The following is a 17556-nucleotide window of genomic DNA, read 5'->3' on the forward strand; positions in this document are numbered from 1 at the left end:
GGGGGTGGGGTGGGGGGAACCCAAACTATATGTAAATCTGTGTTGTAGTCAGACCTGAAAGTTTTTACTATCTTACTAACAAAAACCTGAGGAATTCTTCTTGAAGAGTTTCCTTCACAGGTTTGATGGTTATGAATTGCAGTGGAATATCTGCACTTCTGCTATGCAAAAGGTCAACACTATCCATACTGATAGCTGGTCCAAAGGTGTCTGGTACATACATCATGTATGTGGGTTATATTCTGTTGGAAGAATGCTTTTAATGGATAATGATCTCCTGGCTTTGTGCAAACATTGTTGATAGCTCTTGTGGTAGTAACCAGGAAAGGTGAGACATTTCTAGTTTCAGAGTACTCCATAAAGAGTTTTCTGATTGGTGTCTTCATATCTGTGGTCCCTTGTATCCTAGTCAGACATATTTCTGGTATTTCAATGACTATGGGAAAAGCATTTTACTTGTCTAATTCAGTGATTAGTTGTTGAATTTTTCACTTAACTAACTGTCAATTATAAAAAGTTGTATGTCTTTTCAGAGTTATCTGTTCATAGAACATGAACATTTTTACAAGAAAAGTAATTTCCTTGCACTGTTGCCTTTTTTCCCCCATAGTTCTTCCGTCTTTATTTTGGCACTTTAGTCTATGTTCACCAGTTTCCTTACATTGTTTTTGTGTCAGGGCCTGCAACTGCTCAGTTAAATTTGTGTGAGATTTGTCTATAGCTATTTTGAATCCATGAAGTGATCTTTTCTCTCCTGTAAACTGATGTTTCTTTGTCTTTCGCTTAAAGCCATGCCATTATATGAAATAGTGGCATAGAAACTAACTTCTGTGCATTTAGTTTGCTCTTGTGAATTGTGATCTGAAAAGAGTGAGGAGGCAAATCTGGAATTAATGCTGTCTAAATGAAGTTATTTATTAATATGAAGTTCATAAGCACAATATGTGTTATTTCACTTACTTGCCTTTCTGCTTTATAAGTTAATTTGTAAATCAAATTAATATTTAGATTTGCATTAAACAAAAGCATTTAAAGATTGTCCACTTATTTATCACAAATTGCTTTATATTTCTGAAGTACAGATGCCATAGTGATTAGAAATGCCATTTGCAAGGTTTTGTTTTCCAACAGTAATTTTCAGCTTCATGCATAGCAGATCTGTTGTCCAGCTTTGTAAATTTTAGATGGCTGCTAAAGCTGGACCAAGGGCTCTGGATGGTAGGAGGCAAAGTTAAAGCCTCTATACTGGTACAGTCAGTTGAAGGTGTAAAGGTAGGAGATTTGTGGGTTTGGAAATTATATCACTGTGTACGGGAAGCTGTGGTTTTCTCTTCTCATGTCTTCTGTGAAAGTGACCAGCAAATGTATTTTTTAGTGTCATGATAGCAAAAATTATGAAACAGTGATTAAAACTTTACTAAGATTAAAAAGGAGGATGAGTAAATGCTGTGTACTTTTTGGTGTTCTGAAGCCATTTCTGTAATTCCTTAACCACTGATGAAACACAGAACAAAATAGATACGTGCTTTGAACAGAAGATCCACAGTGGGATTTGTATTTCCTTTTCCCCCTGTATTCCAACTATTTATGAAATAATGGGTTTATAGACTTCAGAGGGAAAGACGTTACTCTGAAGTTGTGCATGTATGACTAAAACTGAAATGAGACTACACAAGCCAAGCTGTGATTCAAAGGAAGTTACCTGTCAAGGGAGTGCTTACAACTCAGTCAGGAGCCCCTCAGACTTCTCCAAATTGCTTGGCAAACCCTATAGCCAACAGAAGTGCTAAACTAACAGTAGCATGGTGGCTCTTAGCTGACTGAGATGTAAGTGGATGCTGTGAGTTGCTCATAATTCCTGGAGATTTAATATAAAGTTAATTCAAAACTCTTGCAACTCGCAAGAGTCATGAGAAGTGACTCACGGTCACTTCTAACTGAACTAGTTTTGTATTGTTACCCATTTTTCCCACCAAGTTATCCTTGAAACTTCTTCAATGCAGCAGTTTTCCTGTGCAATCCAAAGCAGGTTTTTTGTCCTTGTAGAACTATTTCTTTCATACAGCGTGTAGAATATATGATGTAAATGATGTTTTTCTCTCATATAATTAGGACATTAAGTCTCAACTAAAGAAAAAAGCCTGCATTGATTTTTCTTTGCATGTGATTCTCTTTACAGCTCTCAACTTATAACATATTCCTAAGGGTGCCTTGGAGTATTTTCACATGTAGAAGAAAATTGTTCAATAGCCAATACCTGTTCTCCCAAAATAGTCTAAACTTGGGGGCTGGGGGGCGGGGGAAGGGGGTGCGCGCAGATGGACGTGACAGTGCACCCAAACAAGGTCTTCTGCTTACAGCAGTTAGGACACAGAAACAGTCCTTTTCAAAGAGACAGAATGTAGCACAAGTTATACTACAATAATCTGAACTAATTTTGGTAATGTAAACATTGGTATGAAATGGTTGCAGTCCCATCCGTACTGCATTCAAACAAAGGTAGACACATTTCAGTCTGGATTAAATAAAATGCTGTCTGTTTCTAATGTGATTTGGCTAGCGGGTGAAAACCATAGCATTTTGACCTCTTTGAAAGGCAAGTTGTAGTGGACAATAGAAAGTGTTTATCCAGCATGGTTTCTGTATGTTTGCTGTGATCAATGCTAGCTGGGCATGTTGTGACAGACACCCCTTTTTTCTGCATTCAGGCATAATCACTGCAAATTTATTTCAAATAACTTTTTATTTGGCTGAAGTCTTGGGGTCTTGATGTAATAATCTGTCCTGAACATCATCTTGCATTGTCCTGGAAATAATTATTTCCAGCATTTTCCAAGTAAAACAGAAAACAAAGAACTCCTAGATAGACCAGGCACCTTTTCTGTATTGCTTTTCTGCCGATTTTGACTTCGTTTAATAGACCGTGTTTTCTTGACTGCTTAAAAATATTTCTCATCACTTGCCCTTAGAACTGACCCAGTGACCTGAGAATCAAGAAGATGTCATGTTAGTGACTACTAATTAGTGGATCCAGAGAGCTTCTTCTCCTGGCCTTTCAACCTTCCAGAGGCAGCAACAAAAGCTGTCACATGTATCATACAAAGAAAACAAGCATTTGCCATGTTTGGCTGTGGTGGGTGGTTTGGGTTTTTTTCCTAGGGTGTAGATAGTAGCACAAGCTCAACTGAGACTACAGATGAATTTGTAGGTTAGGAGGAAATTAACCTATGATATAGTGTTTGCATGTATTTATTCTTTTCCATGCATAACGTACTGCATCTGTTACCAAGTTCTTACTGAACATGTGTGTGTTAGTATGCTGTACTGTAAGAGGGAAAAAGAATGAATCTTTCTTCCTTTTCTCTCTTTTTTTTTTTACCATCCTTTTTTTAATTACTTTTCACTACTTCAAAATGTATTAAACATTTCTGAAATAGAATATTTTAATGCTTGCTTTTTAATGCACAGTGTACAGTCCAAGCTTACCCAGTGTGTTTGTATGTTTGTTGGACAAACTTGTTAATGGAATATTCAGCTATGCTTCCTCTTAATCATTGTTGTACTTCAGTGCCTCATGAGTCGTCGTGGTTTGTTTTGGGACTACCTGCTGGAATGACTGTGGTAAAATGTGCAGTCACAGCCATGTCACGGAACTGTTTTTTCAAGTAACATTAATGTCTTCTTTATTATTTATATGTTTTTATTATTTATAATTTTCAGGTCTTTAAAATAGAGGTGTTGATGAGTGGAAGGAAACATTTTGTGGAGAAGAGGTATAGTGAATTCCATGCACTTCATAAAAAGGTAGTGATCTTTTTCTTTATAAGGTGTAACTTTGTTTTACCTTAGTTGTGATGTTTTCCTCTCACTTGAACTTGTTACTATACGTGCTTCATCTTAAATACATCTTGTGATTCATGTCTCTGGAAATGAGTTCCCAACTAACTCAATTTCTTCTCTGTTTTGTGGAAGGAGATTATGACTGCTCACATGTTACTAACTCTCCTTTTCTTTCTGATTATTGTTTACATGCTATATTGCTAAAATGCTGTCTGTAGTATGTTTTTCCTTCTTGTAAAATGACAAAATAAGACAGATCCCTATAGCAAATAAATATGATTTTTGGTTTTATCCAGTTAGGCACATAATTGTTATTTCTATAAGCTGTGTTGCTAGCTTGCTACATGTAAAAGCTGAAGGAAACAACTTGTATACACCAGGGAACTAGACATGAAAAAGACTTAAGTAGACCATCTCACTCTGCTGCTTTTCATACAGTGAATGTGAAATAAAATATCTGCTAAGCTTGTCTACTGAATCATCTTACTAATATATTGAAGGAAACTCCGTACTTGCAAGATGGGTTGTCCACTAATTGTTTGTGATCACAGTTGAAGTATGATTTTTCCTCTCCAAGCTGAACTGGATGCTGCTATACAGTTGTGCAGTTGAAAGGCACATTTTACATTTTTTCTGCCTTATGGAAGCCAAGTATTGTGAAGGAGATCTCTGGAAAAGTATTGCAGCCCATTGCCAGTGGTAGAGCTGAAAGGAAGAGCTTCAGTCCTTCACTCCTAGGACATGGGCCAACTGAACATTTGTTCGTTTGTGTCTCTCAGTGGCAGTGAGGTGTGTGCACACTCCACTGGTGTTGCTTCATGGGTGCTGCTTGCCTTAAGTGTGGAAAAGCTTTTTCTCCAAACGACAGAGATGAGCACAGGCATTTACAGCTCTTGTCACTGCAGTGTCAGAGGAACTTATCCCCACCAGCATGTTTGCTGGTGGTCCTGAATCAGCTCAGGAATCATCTCATTCAGGGAAGAAGCTTTATCCTGGTGGCAGAGAGGACGATTTTACCGGCCTTACATGGTGTATGAATATAAACAAACCTGGATCAATGAAAGGCAACTATTGACCCGTCTGTGTGTTTGCCCTCAAAAGTACAAAGGAAAAGAACATATTTTGCTTTACCGCACCATAGTTAAGATGTGCTAATATTTCTTGCCTTTTTGCCTCTTGCCTCAGTTGTGGTATCAGCTACTGCTTTTTAATACTCATTTCCTTGTGTATTGTTTTAATTCAGTTATGTCTCAGATATTTTCCCTCTTGTGTCCACATTCAATATGATACCACATGAGCAACAGTGTCTGAATCAGTAGTACAGCTCACCCATCCACCACCAAGCTTTGGAACACGTATGTGCTTTATTTTATGTAAGAGAATAATCCTGCAATTGAAAGTAAACCAGGTGAGTAGAGATTAAACAACTAAATAGGTTAGGAAACATTAAGAGAGGAAAAATCAAGCTTTATATGTTTAAAACTCACCCTATCCAAGTAGAGCATCTCCTGTAGTTGAAATAGAATAGAATATTTTCATTTGCAAGGGATCTACAATGGGTCCTCTAGTCCAACTGCCTGACCAATTTAGAGCTGATCAAAAGTTAAAGCATGTTGTTAAGGGCATCGTCCAAATGCCTCTTAAATGCTAGCAGCCCTGGGGCATTGACTGCCTCTCTAGGAAGCCTGTTCTAGTGTTTGACCATCCTCTTGGTAAAGAAATGCTTCCTAATGTCCACTCTAAACTTCCCCTGGTGAAGCTTTGAGCCGTTCCTGCGCATCCTATCACTGGATACCAGGGAGAAGAGATCAGCACCTCCTTGCCCCTCTGCAGGGAGCTGTAGAGGGCAATGACATTGTCCTTCAGCCTCCTTTTCTCCAAACTAAACAAGCCCAGAGTCCTTAGCTGCTCCTCATAGGACATGTCTTCCAGCCCTTCCATGAGCTCTGTTGTCTTCCTCTGGACATACTGGAGTACCATCCCATTCTTCTTAAATTGTGGTGCCCAGAACTGCACACAACACTCAAGGTAAGGCTGCACCGGCACTGAATACAGTGGGTGTTGTGGTTTAACCCCAGCCAGCAACTAAGCTCCACACAGCCACTTGGTCACTACCTCCCTGTAGGATGGGGGAGAGAACTGGAAGGGTAAAAGCAAGAAGACTCATGGGTTGAGATAAAGACAGTTTAATGAGTAAAAAACGCACGTGCAAGCAAAGCAAAAAAGCAGATTCCAAAAAACTCCTTCGCTTCCCTTGGGCAGGCCGGTGTTCAGCCATCTCCAGGAAAGCAGAGTTCCATCATGCTTAATGGTTACTTGGGAAGACAAATGAGGTAACACCAAACATCTCCCCTTTCCTTCTTGTTCCCTCAACTGCCCCAGCTGTGTCCTCTCCCAATTTCTTGTGCCCCTGCAGCCCACTTTGGTGGGGTGGTGTGAGAAGCAGAAAAGGCCTTAGCTCTGTGCAAGCACTGCTCAGCAGTAACTAAAACATCCCTGAATTACCAACATTGTTTCCAGCACAAATCCAAAACGTAGCCCCATACTAGCTACTTTGAAGACGATTAATTCTATCCCAGCCAAAACCAGCACAGCGGTGTAATTGCCTCTTTTGACTGGCTGGCTATGCTGTGTTTGATGTACCCCAGGGTGCGGGTTGCCCACCTGGCTGCCAGGGCTCACTGCTGACTCACGTAGGGCCTGCTGCCCACCAGCACCCCCAGATCTGTTTCTGCAGCACTGCTCTCCAGCCACTCCTCTCCCAGTTTATACTTGTGCCCAGCATTACTCTGTCCTAGGTGCAGAATCTGGCATTTGGACTTGTTAAATTTCATCCCATTAATCATTGCCCAATACTCCAATCTATCTAGATCCCTCAGCAAGGCCTCTTGTCCCTCAAGAGAGTCAGCAGCATTGGCCAGCTTCATATTATCAGTAGACTTGCTAATGGTGCATTCAACTCCTAGTTCTAGATCATTAATAAAAATATTGAACAGAACTGTCCCTAGAACTGAGCCCTGAGGAGCACCACTGTTGACCAGTCACCAGCCAGATGTAGCCCCATTCACTACAACCCTTTGAGCTCTGCCCTTCAGCCAGTTCTTCACCCAGTGCACTGTGAACCTGCCCGTCCCGTGTTTGGACAGCTTGTCTAGAAGGATACTGTGAGGGACAGTATCAAAAGCCTTACTAAGATCCAGAAAAAATACATCTACCACCTTCCCTTCATCCACTAGGCAAATGACCCTATCGTAGAAGGGTATCAAATTACTTAACTAGGACTTTCCCTTTGTTCCATGTTCCCTGTGTCTGATGACTGCATTATTCTTTAAATGCCTTTCAATAGTACCCAGTATAATCTTGTCCGTAGTTCCTGGAGTCTTCTGTCATGCTCTTCTTGTACATTTGAGTAACACTGGCTAGCTTCCAGTCAGCGGGGACCTCCCCAGACTCCCAAGGCCTTTGATAGATGATCAAGAGGGATCCTGCCATGACATCTGCTAGCTCCTTCAGTACTACTGGAGTGAATCGCATCAGGCCCCATGGATTTCCTGATACAGCTAGTCCCTTACAATTTTAGTGTCCACAAATGGAAAGTCACTGTTCCCATGCTCATGGTCCTCCAACTTGGGTGACCAGGCAGCCCAAGGTCTTTCAGTATTATTAAAGGCTGAGCAAAAAAGGCATTGAATGCCTCCACTTTCTTCTTCCTTTTGTGGTTGTCTTCACTGTAATTTGTGGGTTGCACAATTACTCCACACAGAAGTCATGAATGACTGCAGTCTCACTCTGAGATTGTCTCCTTGTGTGCTGCTTCCTCTACAGTAATTTGCTTTGCAGAGATTTCTCCTTAGAACACCAGAAAAACTGATGGTCCTTTTCTCTCTCTCCAGACATAGCAGGTATTCTAAACAGATACTTTGCACCACTCTTCAGTTTGTTTCATCTTACCTTCCATCTGCTTGCTGTCTGCTTTTATTACTCTGCAAACTTGACAGTGACTGCTTCTTACTTGTTAGCTATACAGATGTAGAGCACCCAGCATATTTTGGCAACAATATCTTTTTTAAAATCTTACTTTTTGGAATTGTAGTAAAATTTCAGTAAACATCGTTGAACATCTCATGCTCTAAACCTTTCTTAGTGCTTTCAGTGTTAGAGAAATCCTGGAGGAGTCATTCTCTGGTAATGAAGTGTGCTGTTTCAGCCTTTCTTCTCCTCTGTTTTGTGTTAGAGCACAAAATCTCAGTGCTCTTTGAAAAGTAGGGTGTATATTTGAACATTTTTTACTGGAGAAGAGTATTTTGAACTTGCATCTCAGTTGTTCTTTGTGAGCAATTTGTTCACAACCCATGACACTATTTATACTCAGGTCCAGATACCGGTTTGCTTTCAGCATGCCAATAGGGTATTTAATTTTTTGTTCCTTTCTTCCCCTTTAATTTAAAATGTAAGTTTCACTCTAAATCGCTGTGACTACATAGCAATTGGAAAGGTACCTTTAGACTTACTGCATATTCAAGGTGCCCTTAGTGCTGGAAAAGTCTGTAGTGAGCAGGAGAAAGAAAGCTTCTACAGAGAACAACCGTGGTAGTAAATGGGAATGGAGGCTGAAGGGAGGGGAGGGGTTGCCCTTCTCTAGATGAGGGCATGCTCCACTGCTGTTGTATGCAGGAAGGAGGACTCCCCTGCTCATAGAAAACATTATTCATTCATCAGAATGCCAATTAATGTTTTGATTAATTTTGATATTTTGTTTTGTTTTGTTTTTTAAACAAAGCCATTTCCAAGAACAGGGCTGGATTTGTCTCCTTCATGGGTTCAATCGTTCCTACATTCCAGCTGTGTAGAAAAGTAGAGCCCCACTTCCTCTGCAATCTGGCTGTAGTGGAAAAGGTTTAATATCTTTTCAAGACTGCCATGCTACACCAGGGATACAAATTATTCCCTTGACAGAAACCATCCACTGCTGTTGGCTTTTTTGAAATAGTTTACATAGGCCATCATACTTTGCCCTGGCTATGAGTGACAAACCAGTTCTTTCAGGCTCCGCACCGTCCACATTACAGTATTGTGTTCGAGTCTGAACAAAAGTTTTATTACTCTCACATGGACAGTTTGTTAGAAAGAATTACATTCTATGTGTATAATGTAGTTAAATATACAACCATTTATTGGTACACACTCCCTGTTTGTTTTATACTTTTTTCCTTTACATTTTTAAATATTGGTAGTTCTTTTTAAGCACTGGAATGCTAGACTATGACAGCATTACAACTACTGCTGTGAAATCTGCAAAAATCTTAAGTTCTATACATCTTGTTTTCTAAGTTATTTATAATTTTAGAATAATTAGTGTACACTCTAAATCATATTGAATTCACATTTGGACAGATAATTCTTGATAATTTGAGCCAACTTGTAGTCTTGCAGGAAACAAAGACTATAGTAATTCTAATCAGCATAAGGTCAGAGTTATGGACAGGAAGGTATTACGGACAGTAATTGTCCTCAGACAAATATTTCTTGTATAGGGACAGATCTGAAGCAGTATAGCTAATCATATTCTTTGACATTGTAATATTTTATTTTTTTGCAATATATAAGTGGATTGTTATAAGCATAAGAAAATGGGCTTATCATTTATTCTTTGTACATCTGTATAGCATGTGCTTTATACCTACACAAAGTACCTGTGCTTGCATGTTTAAGCAATATTTTTGGGATGCTTTATGTAACAGGGCCACAGAGCACGGAAGGATTGTTAATCATCATCTGAGGTAACAGCCACAGAGTGTTTATCTTGTAAGGAGCTAGGCCTTGGTGGATGCTTGTATAGTTTCAGATTTGTCTGCCCTCACCTGGAGCATTCTCCTCATTTGTTACTCATCTGTGGATGCTGTCATAGTTCACAACAGCTGTGACCATAGCTTCTCCAACATTCTCAACCAATTTAGAGGGGAAGATGGGGTTTTATACTATGGCTTTAAGAACAATCAGTAAAAATAAATGGGTTTGGGGTTTGTTTTGATGGGTTGTTCATTGCACTTCACATTTATTTGTAATTTAGCACTGTTAAGAAGTAAGGAAGTTGCAAAATGTTTCTACAGCAATTGAGATTTTCTTGCTGCAGCTTTGTTACTTGTGATTGTAGAGACGTTGATATGTTGACACTGCTTTTTCCTATAGTGACATCTCAGCAAGCTCAAAGATGACATGTAAATTCTTGGTCTCCCATGGGTATGCATGTCAAAGTCAATTTTGAGTTTCCTTCCTTGCCTTCTTTGCCTCAGATTTACTCAGAGGCAATATCCAACAGAAAGAATGTCTAGTGTCACCTTCTATTAAAATGCAATGGAGCCTACTGCAGTTATTTTTGCTCTGTAGTTTTGAGGAAATATTAATATTTTTTGTTTTTGAAAAAATACATTGCTCCAGCAAGAGGATTCTTAGTGTGTTCAGAATGCACATTTGTGTCTGTATGCACTCGTGTATGCATATACACATTTCTGTATATATCTGTAAATGCTTTCCTGTGGGGATCTTTAGAGGAATTGTTATGGAGCTCTCTTGGAAATACATTCAGTGGCAATCTTGCTATTTCTCTGTATGAGATATTGCACACAACTGTTGGTCTGTTGGAGCAATTTGAGAGCGTGAATATTTTGCTCCCTTGATTGCCAGCTCTCCAGAGAACTGGTTATCTCTCCTCCCTGTACTTCTCCCACCTGTTCATAGTTGGCTAAATCTAGAGGTAGAAATCGTTGCACTGTTTTGTCACTGCACTTAGCAAGGTAATACCTGTGTGCATCACATTGACATTGTCAGGTATCATTCCAAGTTGACTAACAGGGAATGCATTTCAGGTACCCTCATGTAGTTGCTGCCATTTCGTTTTAAGGCTGTTAGTCACAAGAGAGTGTTAGTAGGGTTCCTTTTCACTGTCCAGGGCAGCCAGATGTGGAGATTTTCAACTGCAACCTGTAGATGTGATGTCTGCTGTTACTTCAATGAGCTGATGGTAACTTCATTGCCATGCTGTTGTCCTTGAAATAACCATGTGTGGTTATTTCACCTGTACTGCCTCATCTCTAACATAAACATGTTTACTTTAAAAGGTTGCTGTTACACTTCATGTCTTTTTTGTTTGCAGCTGAAGAAGTTCATAAGGACTCCAGAGATCCCTTCAAAGCATGTGAGAAACTGGGTCCCCAAGGTGCTGGAGCAGCGACGGCAAGGCTTGGAGTTGTACTTGCAGGTGAGTCTACACTCAGCATTGTGAAAGTAAAAGCAGCATCCATTTTCAGAGTGGTAGTACCCACCACATTTGAAGGTATGAAGTGGGCTGTTTTACTGACAAGCAATTTTAGAGGTGGGGTGTGAGCTGGATACTTCCCAGCAGTGATGATTTCTGTTCACTTAACGAGATTAGCAGCTAGAAATCCAGACTGTTATGCATTTTTTTCAAGATTCTTGCAAAAGCTGCTGACTGACTCTGATGAACCTACTAGTACCTCATTTTCCTGTGCTTAAAATCAGGAAGTTGTTCTAAACATACCTACCAAAAGTGTTGCAGAAGAGATACAATGAGACTTTATTTAACTCACCTCCATTTAGACAGACCAGGGAAGAATCAGCTCATCAAATTCATATCCCTCTACTGTACATGCCTATATCTGAATTGTTCATCCAGTTGAAATAGGCACCTGTCATCCCATATACATCTCAGTTGGTTTGCAAAATTGCATTTAAAGTCCCAGATTCTACCTATTTGTGTGCTGCTCTTGCTACAGACTGTAAAAGGAGTCTTCAGGAATGACTCAGACATATAGACATCTAAATATACCAGTGATAAATCTCAGCCTTTTTTAATAAACAGAATTTCTACTCTCATCATGATTGCTTTAAAAATGCCCTGTGGTATAGTTTCACAGCAATTTCTCTGGTGACAAAGCCAGATTGGTGTTCCTCTGGACATGTTCCCCGTTCACTGCACCTTCAGCTGTACTAAAGCAAGTGCTGTTTTATTGAAGAGGATCATAGAAATGATCTGAGTCAAAACATAACTGTTTTGGGATGAAGGAAAGAGTGAGAGTATTCTGTTTATTTTCTGATCAGAGTATTAAAAATAGTAAAAATTTCAGAGATTTGATCTGTGTCATCATCCACAGTTGTAGTGGCACAATGGGAAAAATGTTGAACTGCAACATAAAGGACAATGAGCTGCATTCATAGAAAACAGATGGTAACCTGCACCACTCAGGAACCTCTGTGATTCTCAGGAAGGTTTGAAAAAGAAAAATGCTTAAGGAAGAGAATGGAATTACAGTGTGACATGAGACAGTATTAATTCTGATGTTAAACTTTTAAAAACTAATTTGGAAATGCATAAAACACAGCTCAGATTTTGTTCTGAGACATAGGGAGTGTTTCAGGCAACGTAGTTTCTTTTTGGTTTTTTATTTTAAAATATTTCGTTAGTATTGTTAAATTTAAAAAATTAATCCTTTTTTCCTTCTTGCTCTGTGATATTTATAGCATCTTTGGCATCTAAAAAATAGATTTTTTGCGTGAGTGAGAATACATTGCTGTTGGAGAGACTTCAGTTTTGAAAAGGAGTAGGGCCTTTTTGGTTCTGATAGCTGTTAGCACAGCTTGCTCCATTTTCCAGTATGTTTTTCTCTTACAGCCATTTACTGTCAATTTTTTTTTCTCCTGACTTTCATACAACTGTCTTTTGGGCAATATTTCTACTAAGGCATATTTACTGATTTCTTATATGAGGTTGATTTTGTTAAAAAGATACAGGGGTAAAATGGTTAGCCCTTTTTAATTGCTGATAAACTTTAAAAGAACATCTCCCCCTACTGGAAGAGCTTGTCAGCTCTTGTTCTTGTACAGTGTTGTACATTTAATTAACTTTTCCTCCCTTCTGTCGCCATGGGCTATCATAGGAACATGCAGTGGTTTATGTTGGAAGGGGCTGCTGGACATCATCTGATTAAAACATGACAAGCCTCTAAGTTATATCCTTACTAATGTGCATACTAAATTAAAACAAGAACAAAAGTCATTAATATTCTTATCACAGTCATTAGTGTCTGTTTCTGCTAAAACAATAGAAAATAGAACTAATCATCAGTGAAATTGTAACTTTTAAAATAATGAGACCCTATTTTTAGACAACTAAAAGTTCATATTAAGACACCTCAGTTATCAGAAGGTTTTTAATAGTGCCAGGCATTTTCCAATATGCACTGTAGGAATGTGATACAATTTCAGAAGACATGATCAGTTTTTAATGCAACACCATATATATAAAATATTGCAAACATATTTTCAGCTGATACTAATGGCAGTTAATCTGTAAGAGTAGTTTGGCAACTACCATCACTAGTCAGTGGTGGTATTAGTAATCGGTCATTTGTGCAGCCGGTAAACTGTTACGGAGTTGTGGTAGTCATTAACTGTTTTTTCAAAACCAGCCAGAATCTCATGTAGAGACTAAGCATTTACAGAGATGTTACATTCAAATAATTTGTTTTAAGGTTATTCATTTCTTCTTACTGTACTTCACACCTTGAAAACCTATACAGGCAAGAAGTAAGATGCCATGCAGATAGCAGTCAAATACAAACCTGTATCTGACATGGTCTAATCATAGCGAGTTCTTAACGTATTTTTAATTAACTAGTTAACTATAGTTAAATGCAGATAAAAATATTTATATGAAATTAGAATAGTGGAATCAGTCTGTATCAAGTAGTAAAGAAAGCAAGAAATTCCCCTGTCTGAGCTGGAACGTGCTGCAGTTGCCAGTGCCTTGTTACTACTTTGTGACCTTTTCATGATGAAATGCCCTCTTAAATCATTTCAGCACAGTTTGTTTGTTTCTTGGAGTGAATAGACAGGAGCTCAGAAACATTTCATTATATCTTTCTGAAGAATAGCAAACTTACAAATAAACCAAGTATTAGTAAATTGCGAGGTACAAATAGTCATTTTCTTAAATTTATTCATATTCACTGTCAGCTAATATTCATCAAATGGCTTATTTTTCTCGTGTTTTTGAAAGCTTGAGTGGGGATTTTTTTTTTTATAGTACACCAATTTACTGAATGAATGATTTATCTATACTGTTATTAAGTGACTTTCATATTTTACAAGTTTGACTAGAATTTAGAACTTTTGTGTTTAATACCATGGAATAATTGACTAGTAAGCACTAGTATGCAGACTAATTTAACTGCATGTATACTAATAATACAGAGCCTTTGTGAATACTGAGAACAATCAACTGACTGACAAGAGGAAAGAAGGATTATGTTTAATTTATTAATGAGGAAACAGATGTAAAGATAAGCGAATGACAGAGGGTGACCTCAAACAGTCAAGCAAATTAGTATGAAGCAATAAGCTATTGCTCCTCTGCTGATCCATGGTAGCTGTCTCTGCGCATGATCTTATCCTACAGCACACAGGACTTCAGTTGAGCTGGTTTAGTCTTTGCTAAAGAAGAAAATGCCTGTTACGGACAGCAGAAGAGGACTAAACCAGCTCTAATTACCTTGTGGTAGCTATCAACTAAGAGTTACCATAAATCAGTTAGTGTGTGATATAAATTCTGACTTAACAGTTACTTATTTGTGTGTCTGGTCTGAGCTTGTAGCTTGTAATACAGCAGAGATAAGAATCCAGGTGGTTTTGATTTAGAATTTGTAAAATAAATCATTGGATTACACTATTGCTGACAAAAAGCTCTCTGACAGTAGTATTAGATTGCAGCAAGATTTGGACTTAGCTATTTGATTACAGTTACAAAATATCTTCTCTTGATATGTTTCATGAAAAGTTTGGTGTTGAGAAAAGATGAAGATACAGATTGGAGGTAGCTAGTTGTATAGGGAGCCTCTAATTTGAGAAGAGCTGCCAACTGGACCTTCATTGAAAGTCTGACTCATGATAGTGTGTTTGTGAGCCGGGAGAAATACGTTTGCTTGAAAGTACCAAAAGGTGAAGGTAAGGGTGGAAGATGATAGGACAGACTGTTAATTAGCATTGTAGCTTCTGGGTCATGGCAGTTTGGTTGTTTTTTTTAATCCACTGTATAATCTTGGACTAACCGTTTATCACAAAGCAATACAGAAATATTGTCTGCTTTGGAAGTGTATTTAAAGGAGATATAGATCACTTGAAATGCTCCCTCTTGCACAATTATTGTTGTGTATGAGTTCAGTAAGTCATCTTGTGGATGGACCAACTGGACAGGTAGTTGGTGTTTTATTTTGGACATTGAAGACATTGTTGGGATTCCTAAGGGCAGCACTGAGGGACCTTATCTAATTGGTTATTGAACCAGCTGCAACTTGTTGTCAACCTGATCAGTATTTGTTACAAATAGATTTTGTATGATGTACTCTTGGAGGAGCAGTTTTTATGTAGCTTATTTCCAGTGAATTCGTAATGGGGAAGAATTTGATCTAGCCACCTGCTCTCTACTGATTTGGAGTTAGGTCATATCCTTGTCCCAGTAAGCTGACACTGGATGTTATTGCCATCCAGTCTCTCTGCCCCAGGGACTTGCCCTTTGACAGGTCTGCCTTTTAAAGTTCAATGGAATAGATATTTTCTAACCCCCTTGGGCAGAAGAAATCTCATCATTTGCTGATATCATCAGTCCAACAAGATAACAGGCATCGTTAACAGAATTCACTGTGAAGTGGCACACAAACCTCAACATGAGACTGTGTAGCTGCCTCTAGTCTCCCCTGAAATGATTTGGTGGTGGAGAGAGATTTTGGAGGAGACCCATTTTTTTTATGATTTCTTGTGGCCTGAGTGACCTGAAGAAATTCTTCTTGTGACTGGCAAGACTCTAATATAAAACAGAGGGCTGTAAACCTTCAGAACTGTTGTGTATGCGTGTAGGGCCTGTATGTACATATGTCTCTAACCAGAGTTAGTATGTAGAGCTAATATTTCCCTCTTGGCTGAGGTCAAGAAAACATACTTGCCTTTTATTTACTCTTGAACTTTTTACAAAGAGAACAGTCCTGATTCCTGGAGATAAGATTGGTTGAAGTGCTGCTTGGCTGCGAGACTTGAAGACTTGATGAACTTCAACATTCCAGTAGTTTCAGGAATCCAAATCTTCAAAATGAGTTATGGAGTTTATGAAACTGGACTAGAGGTTTGTTTTCCATTTAAGGAAATAATCTGGAGATCCGAGAAGCACTTTGACCTATATTTCAGTATTCTTCAAAATGCAGTTCTCTTTTAAAATACTTTAACTACCAATCCTTCCTGAAAAAGACAAATAAAACCATATCTATTATGATTTTGCTCTTAAGAAAGTAGAATCCAATCTTATACTCCTTAGCTGTCTTCATTTCCAGCAGGGTGGAGTTCGGAAAACAGTGGATGAAGTGATGAATAATGTAGAGTTGCTTTATGAGTAAGTTTGTCAGAAATATAAAGGAGAAAATCACCCATGATTATATTGCAATGTTTTTCTCTTTTCTGGGGAGCAGTTCAAGAGCAACTACAAAAAAATGAAGACAAATGAACTATTTCTGCAGTTTGTAGCTGCAAAAGGAAAACTTATCTTACAGAAAATTTGGCCCAAGGTGTCTTTCTTTCTTCATGGGCCATGATGATTTTCTTTAATTACTTCAATAAGTGTTGATAGTAGATTCCTTGTGGTAATGTTTAACTAACTAAATAAATAAATAGCCTTTTCTGACTGGACAGTAGGTATGAACAAACTAATAAATCTGGGTGGAAGGTTTAAATCACCTTTCCTAGCCCCTGAAAAAAGCCCTCTGGTTTTAGTTATCCAACCAAACTGTATTCTAAAGCTTTTGAACTGTCTTCTTTTAAGTTCATCTATTTGTGTGCTGTTGCTTTATAGAAGTTTTAGATTCAATTTAAAAAATTATAGTACCGAAAGGATCTTTTTGTTGATTTGGAAACTCTGTTGCAGAGCATTTCAGAGCCAAGACAGCATTTTATATTTCAACAGAGGATAAGAATCTTCTGCTTTCTTTGTCACTCATAGCACCTTTTTGCTATCATTCTGGGGACTGAGATGATTTGATTTCTCAGATTTTTTTATCTAATGGTGAAGAAAAAGAGTTTTCCATCACCTAGTGGGAAGTTTCATTAGTTCTTCACTGCTTAACTGATTCCATTTCTGTTGGTCTCCTGCTATTCTAACAAGCAGGAATGCAAACTCAGCCATTTATGCCTTGTCCATCCTCAAGAAGGCTGGAGGGGTCTCTGTTCTAAGAAAAAACTTCTAGACTCCTGATGCCAGTCTGCAAGTACCCCACATTGTGCATTGGCTAGAGCTTTACCTTTCGATGCCGAATATGTCGCCTCTGTAACTGTAGCTGAAATACTGCCTCAGAGCTGTCTTGGCTGGAGTAGGATCAAAAAGTGGGGAAAACAAATCCTTGATGATGTGCCGGATTTTTCACTGTTTTCTCTTCCCTTTGTGGAGGAAAAAATGTCCCATGGTAGTACATAAAAGTCAGCCTGAGCTCTGCTAGGCAGAATGAAAGGTAAGATTTCATATAAAGACAGGGAGATCTTGGTTTGTGGGTTGGTTGAAGCCGACAGTTCTCTAGGATCAGAAGCAACCTGTTAGTGCTTTCTAAATCTTAACAGTTCTTGACACTACATTATCAATATTAAAGAAGAAAAAAATGTAATGTC

General features: G+C 38.5%; 1 protein-coding gene across 4 annotated transcripts in view; it reads left to right on the top strand.

The window, feature by feature from the left end:
- Window positions 1-17556, top strand: part of SNX24 (sorting nexin 24) — a 91974-nt gene that overhangs the window by 41228 nt on the left and 33190 nt on the right. For 2 of the 4 annotated variants that reach the window (XM_056324131.1, XM_056324132.1), the window contains 2 exons: window positions 3721-3804; window positions 10994-11098. In XM_056324131.1, the coding sequence (XP_056180106.1) occupies window positions 3721-3804; window positions 10994-11098 (189 nt within the window). Of the gene's footprint in view, window positions 1-3720; window positions 3805-5118; window positions 5249-10993; window positions 11099-17556 lie in introns of those variants that run through there. The other 2 variants (XM_056324134.1, XM_056324133.1) reach the window with 2 other exon arrangements.

Source organism: Falco biarmicus, chromosome Z (assembly GCF_023638135.1).
Source record: "Falco biarmicus isolate bFalBia1 chromosome Z, bFalBia1.pri, whole genome shotgun sequence".
NCBI classification, from domain to species: domain Eukaryota; kingdom Metazoa; phylum Chordata; class Aves; order Falconiformes; family Falconidae; genus Falco; species Falco biarmicus.